Consider the following 5,582-nt stretch of genomic DNA (forward strand, 5'->3'; position numbering starts at 1 on the left):
AGTTTTTTCAATCTAACCTTCTTAATCCAATCCACATGTGTCGAGTCAAGTTGTTAAGTTGTACTTACATGTTTCATGCCAGTAAAAAGTTGGGTTTTAATCAATTATTCAAAGACTCATTTTCAATAAATAATTACAATTCACATATAATGTTTAAATTGTATTTAAATTTCGAATATTGCCAAACTATTTCTCATGAGTTTGTTCACTAACACATTATTACGTTTTAGCTTGAATTTTTTAATAATCAAACATAAAAGATCAAGCATATATATTTTTTAAATTAAAAAATACATATGTTTAATCTTTATGATGAACTAGAAATTTTATTAACCAATAAACAAAACTACACAGGCAGATAAAAAACTTCGGCTCTAATAATAGAAACAAAACAAAGAGGCCCCAACCCCACGTCAAAAGGGCCAAAGTGGACAATGTCTTATTTTGATCAATGTCTTATTTTAATCCTTAATCTTTACAGAGGAAAGAAGAATAGCTTTCAAAAAAAAAAAAAAAAAAAAAAAAAAAAAGAGGAAAGATGAATAGAGACAAAGATGGTGTGAATATAGCCAAGAGCACTACAACTGTTGACATATTAATAAATTAAAAAAAAAAAAAATCAAATCAGCCATTCCATTATAGGCCCATTAATTTGCTTAAACTATGGGTCACAAAAAGCTAAAGCGTACACATTTTATTTAATTTAATTTAATAATTTCACATGGCTCCAAACTTAGACAGGCTGGCAGCTTTTTAACATTACGAAGAAAAAGAAAAAAGTTGCAAACAATCCCAACCAAGTAAAACCCAAACCCAGGCCCACTCACAAGGTACTCCCCAATTAATAACCACCCTGACACTCAACCGGCCACCACACCAATCCACCTCCCTCGTCGGTACCAGAGTCATTATCCACGGTGGACCGACCTCCTCCGCCTCAATATTCCTATCTCCATTAAAATACTATATACAAACATGTGACCAAATTAAAAATAATATATAAAGAAAAATAGTACTTTTGTACTAATTTCTATTGAGATTACCGCTGTGTAGCATAAAAAATAATCTTAATTTAATCCAAAAAAACACTTAAAATAATCTCCACTTACAAAAATATCTTTAATAGTCATATTTAAATCCCCAGCCATAAAGAACTTGGAAAAATCATTCTTGTCCTAAAAGAAGAAGAAGAAGAAGAAGATAATAAGTCACTCAGATTTGGCACAATTTTTGCTCAAAATGATGGAAGTTGATATTTGGCACAATTTTCGCCTTGTGTCTGGGAATTTTGACCATTGAAGGCCGAAAAGTTCAGGTATTTAACTATTCACGGATAAGAAGTTAAGATTTTTTTTTTTGATAAGAAGTTAGGAACTTTTTAAGGGAAAAAAATGTGTTTTTGTTTTTGTATATATTTTTTTTAACTACTCCCCCAACCTCCTCCTTTTATGTGGGGTAGATGTGAACACTGGAAATTTTTTTTTTTTTTTTTTTGGACCCATATGCTTGAATAACTACAAGAAAGTCTGCTGGTTTTTTTTTTTTTTTTTTAATTTTTTGGGCCCGGGGGGGGGTGAAGTGTATGATAGGATATACGCATGAGTAATCCTAATTACATATATGTTTCATACTTAGCAATTGGAACTTTTCATAAAACGAGCTCACTTATTTCTTCTACAATGGAGTTCTTTATATTTTGCAGTTTGCCACAATTACTCTGTAGGTTTCGCTTAAAGAAGCAAACTTTTCCTGTTTAGCACAGTTCTAACTTCTAATAGATCTATAAGGTCTAATGAAATAATTAATTTGGCAAGGCTATATAGGAGGCGTCTACAATGGAGAGATGTTTATGAATACGACCTTGGTGCTAAAAAATAAATCAAAAATAAAAAATCCCTCTTTTTGCATAAAAATATTCAATTAATGCATCCAGTGTATTACTTTTTCTTCTGACGTAAGATGGACCCCATATTTTATGGAACCTTCTTACGTAAGAAGAAAGTGTAGTAAACAGAGTAATTTCTCCCGCGCTTTTTAGTAGTTCAAACTTTATATTATAAAAATAAGTTTTGCATGTTTTTTTCCTTTATTTATTTATTTTCTTCCCTCTTCTCTCCCACGATCTACAACAAAAACACTCTTGATCATAATAACCCAAAGATTCAGACGCTCAAGTGTTTCAGTTAACTAGGCCCTTTTGAGTTTGTTTATGTTCTCGCTAAAATATTTAGGCCTTTGAGTGCAAGGCTTAGCATACTGCCAAGACAAAGAAAACGCCGAGGTACAGATCTTTAGACAAGTCTTTGAGAATCTATGGCCTCAAAAAAGACAATCACGAAAACTACCAATAAATTATGTTTCTTAACGAAAATTCTTTGTAGTTGTAGTGCTATACCCTCCTATAAAGAAAATATGGTACCTCTTGAAGAAAAAAATAAAAAAGGTCAAAATAAACCGAAGTCTCTTTGGACTTTACCAAAACATAGAATCAAAGAAGTGCCTTAACATATAATACAAGGTTTATAGGATATACACAAACAGAACCAGCCACCAAGAAAGATCCTAATTAGCAGCACAAGCAATCTAATTAATTCTTCTAGGCTTCTAGCTAATAGCTAAAACGACGAACAATGTTGTGCTGGTTCATAGTTACATACCCAGCACATAGAGGAAGTTCGTCCGATAGCTAGTTTAAAAAAAAAAAACAAAAAACAAGAACAAGAACAAACAAATCAAGGCAAGACAAAACAAAACACACATATACAATACTCAGTACAGCGATTTCTCACACACTATAAGGTTTAGTTAATAGGAGTAACTCCATAACCCATCTCCATCACCACCAGATTCATCAGAAGACGACTTTGTCTGAATTCTAGGCGGAGTTAAGAGCATCCCTTCGGCCATATTCACCAGCAAACTCGGCATATTCAACAACTCTTCTTCGTCAATGAAGTACTCATCCTCAGTGCTTCTAAGATGTGTCGCTTCGTGACCGCTCTCCGAGGATCTTTCCATCATCTTCTCAGCAGCACTCGCCGCAGCGGCGCGTATGTCAACAGGCGACGACGAAAGCGGTATCGGGTACCAAAGAATCAGGTCCGGGAAGTTTAACACCGTATCGGGCCCCTTCAGAGCCAAAGCCGCCACGTCGTATGCCGTCGCCGCCATGTCCCGCGTCGGGTACGTGCCGAGCCAAATGCGCGTGGCTTTACGTGGCTGGCGTATCTCGGATACCCATTTGCCGCTCCGACTCCGAGCGCCCCGAAACCTCTTTTGCTTAGCAGTAGTACTACTGGACGACGATCCGGGTTGATCCGAAAACCCTTCCGATACAGATATCGGTGACGTGGCGGTGGTGATTGAAGTAGATATTGTTGCTGTGGTATTACTGTTCAGGGTTGTTTCCTCCCGGCGCACATTAGAGGTTCTAAATGGGTTATTTCGGCGCACGTTAGGATTCTTGGCCATTTTTCCTTGTACTGTTGACCACCCCCTTTGTTTTTTGGTTTTTTTCTTTTTTTTTTTTTTTGTTTTTTTGGGTTCAATTGGGCTACATATAATTTTTTGGGTTTAGTACGGACGTAAGAATAATTATCCAAAAAAAAAAATAAAAGTTTATAACGTCTCTTTAAAGTTTTATTCTAGAGAAAAGTGAGTAAATGTGTGATAGGTTATACCGCATAATTTTCTTATATAGAGTTCATCAACTACTGTGCAAAATGCGATCAACGTTGATAAATAATTCAAATATTTACTTATTAAGTTAAACTAGCGTGCAATCAACGGCAAAAAAATAGTTCAAATATCTACTTATATCTACTTAAAAGTTTACCGATCAAAATATCTACAAATATAATAATACTAATAATAATAATAATTTCACCAATTATAATTAGTGACACCTTAATTTGTAAATTTTATATAATTAAATTTATATGTTAATAATTTAATACTTTAGGATTATTGTAAACCAAATAAGTTAAAAATACCAAAACATATCAACTAATTAATTAAGTTATACAAAAATCTTGACATATATGTAATTTGTTTAATATTCTTCACCTACCGATTTCATTATTATGTATTTTATATTAATTTATTATTGGGGTTTTATAAATTATAAGAGTATAAAGTTTTTTTGTGAGAGTAGAGGTTTCCGGGTTCAAATCTTCGAGGTAGAAGTTTCACAAAAGATATGCACTTATATTGAGTCAGTGTAGAATTTGGATATGGTAAATATATATATATATTAAAAAAATAGAGGAAGTGAAGCGGTGGGACAGAAGGGTAGGAAACTTGTGGCTGAAGATATTGGTCCGACATCAATTTTGTGTGGCTGAAAGTGGGTACACGTATTAGATTCAATGACGGGGATTAGCCGTGATCGTGATCTACTGGCTCCACCATGATATCAATTCCCGAATTCCTCTCTCGTGCATTGAAAATATCTTGGGTTTTACTTATGCTTTAACGATGTTGATGAAGGATAAAATCCAATTATAACAACAATTGCCGATAATTAATCTAGGTCATGCTTACCATTATTTTTACCTTTTGGCAGGTTGTATGAATACTCATTGCGACTTTTTATTGTGCTCTAGTGCACAGTGCACTAGTGCTCTACTTTCTTTTCTTTTTCTTTTTGTTTTTCTTAATGGAAAAGGGAGAGCTCTACTTTTTTATTTTGATTGATACTGGTACGAGGCAGACCGTTCCTGTTTCTGTGTTAGGAACAGCGATTGCAAAATGCTGGAACCATAAAATTTTTCACAACTTTTTGTTATAGTTGTAATGTAATAGAGTATAATTGGTAAAGAAAAAAAAATAATGAATTCATGTATAAGTATAGAGAGCTAATAAGGAAGCTGTCCGAGTAAAATAGAGTTCGTGTCGGCATAGAATCCTTTTTTAAAACAAGTGTGACACCTGTAATTAATCTTTAGAAGATGTTTTACATTCTATTTGGTCTTGCCCAGACCTCACACCTATTTGGAACATACATATCAAAACCGTAACGGAGGTTGACTTGGCTAAATAATTGGTTCATTGGTTGAATTGTAAGTTTATTAATTAATCAAATAATATATTTTATAATTATGGAAAGGAGCTAAAATTAAATAAAAATACTCCATTTGGGTAAATTAATAAATTATAAAAATAACTTTCTCAAAAAAATAAATTATAACAATAAAAAAATTATATCATATGACATAAAGTTAGAGAATATAAAAAAATAAATACACCATTCACATAAATCATCCAATAATCAAGTTATATAATTCAAAAGTCTTGAAACAACATACCCCAATATCTCATAGAAATTCAATATAAATATTTAGCTTAATCATTAAACCCTAGAGAATAACAAAATTATTTAAATCTCCAAATACAACCGATAACTTCAAACTTTAGTGACATCAGTAGTTTAGTTCAATCTTTTTGAGTTTTTTCACATATATAAAACGTTTTTTTTTTTTTTTTTTTTTTTATCCGCAAGTTAAAAATAGTAACCCTTCAATCCATCGGCTTACACAGCTTGATAATGGGTGATTGCATATCCGGTATTTTACACCAAACCA

The 5,582-nt window shown here is 32.9% G+C and overlaps 1 protein-coding gene across 1 annotated transcript; it reads right to left on the reverse strand.

Annotated features, from left to right (window-relative positions):
• Nucleotides 1-2,497: 2,497 nt before the first annotated feature.
• Nucleotides 2,498-3,515, reverse strand: LOC115957907 (ethylene-responsive transcription factor ERF025-like). Its single transcript, XM_031076246.1, has one exon. It carries the CDS (start codon nt 3,469-3,471, stop codon nt 2,806-2,808), a length of 666 nt encoding a protein of 221 aa, XP_030932106.1. The 5' UTR covers nt 3,472-3,515; the 3' UTR covers nt 2,498-2,805.
• Nucleotides 3,516-5,582: the final 2,067 nt, after the last annotated feature.

Source organism: Quercus lobata, chromosome 8 (assembly GCF_001633185.2).
Source record: "Quercus lobata isolate SW786 chromosome 8, ValleyOak3.0 Primary Assembly, whole genome shotgun sequence".
Lineage (NCBI taxonomy): Eukaryota > Viridiplantae > Streptophyta > Magnoliopsida > Fagales > Fagaceae > Quercus > Quercus lobata.

Coding starts and splice junctions, on each gene's coding strand:
- LOC115957907 (XM_031076246.1), bottom strand. CDS start 3,471: ATGGCCAAGAATCCTAACGTGCGCCGAAATAACCCATTTAGAACCTCT.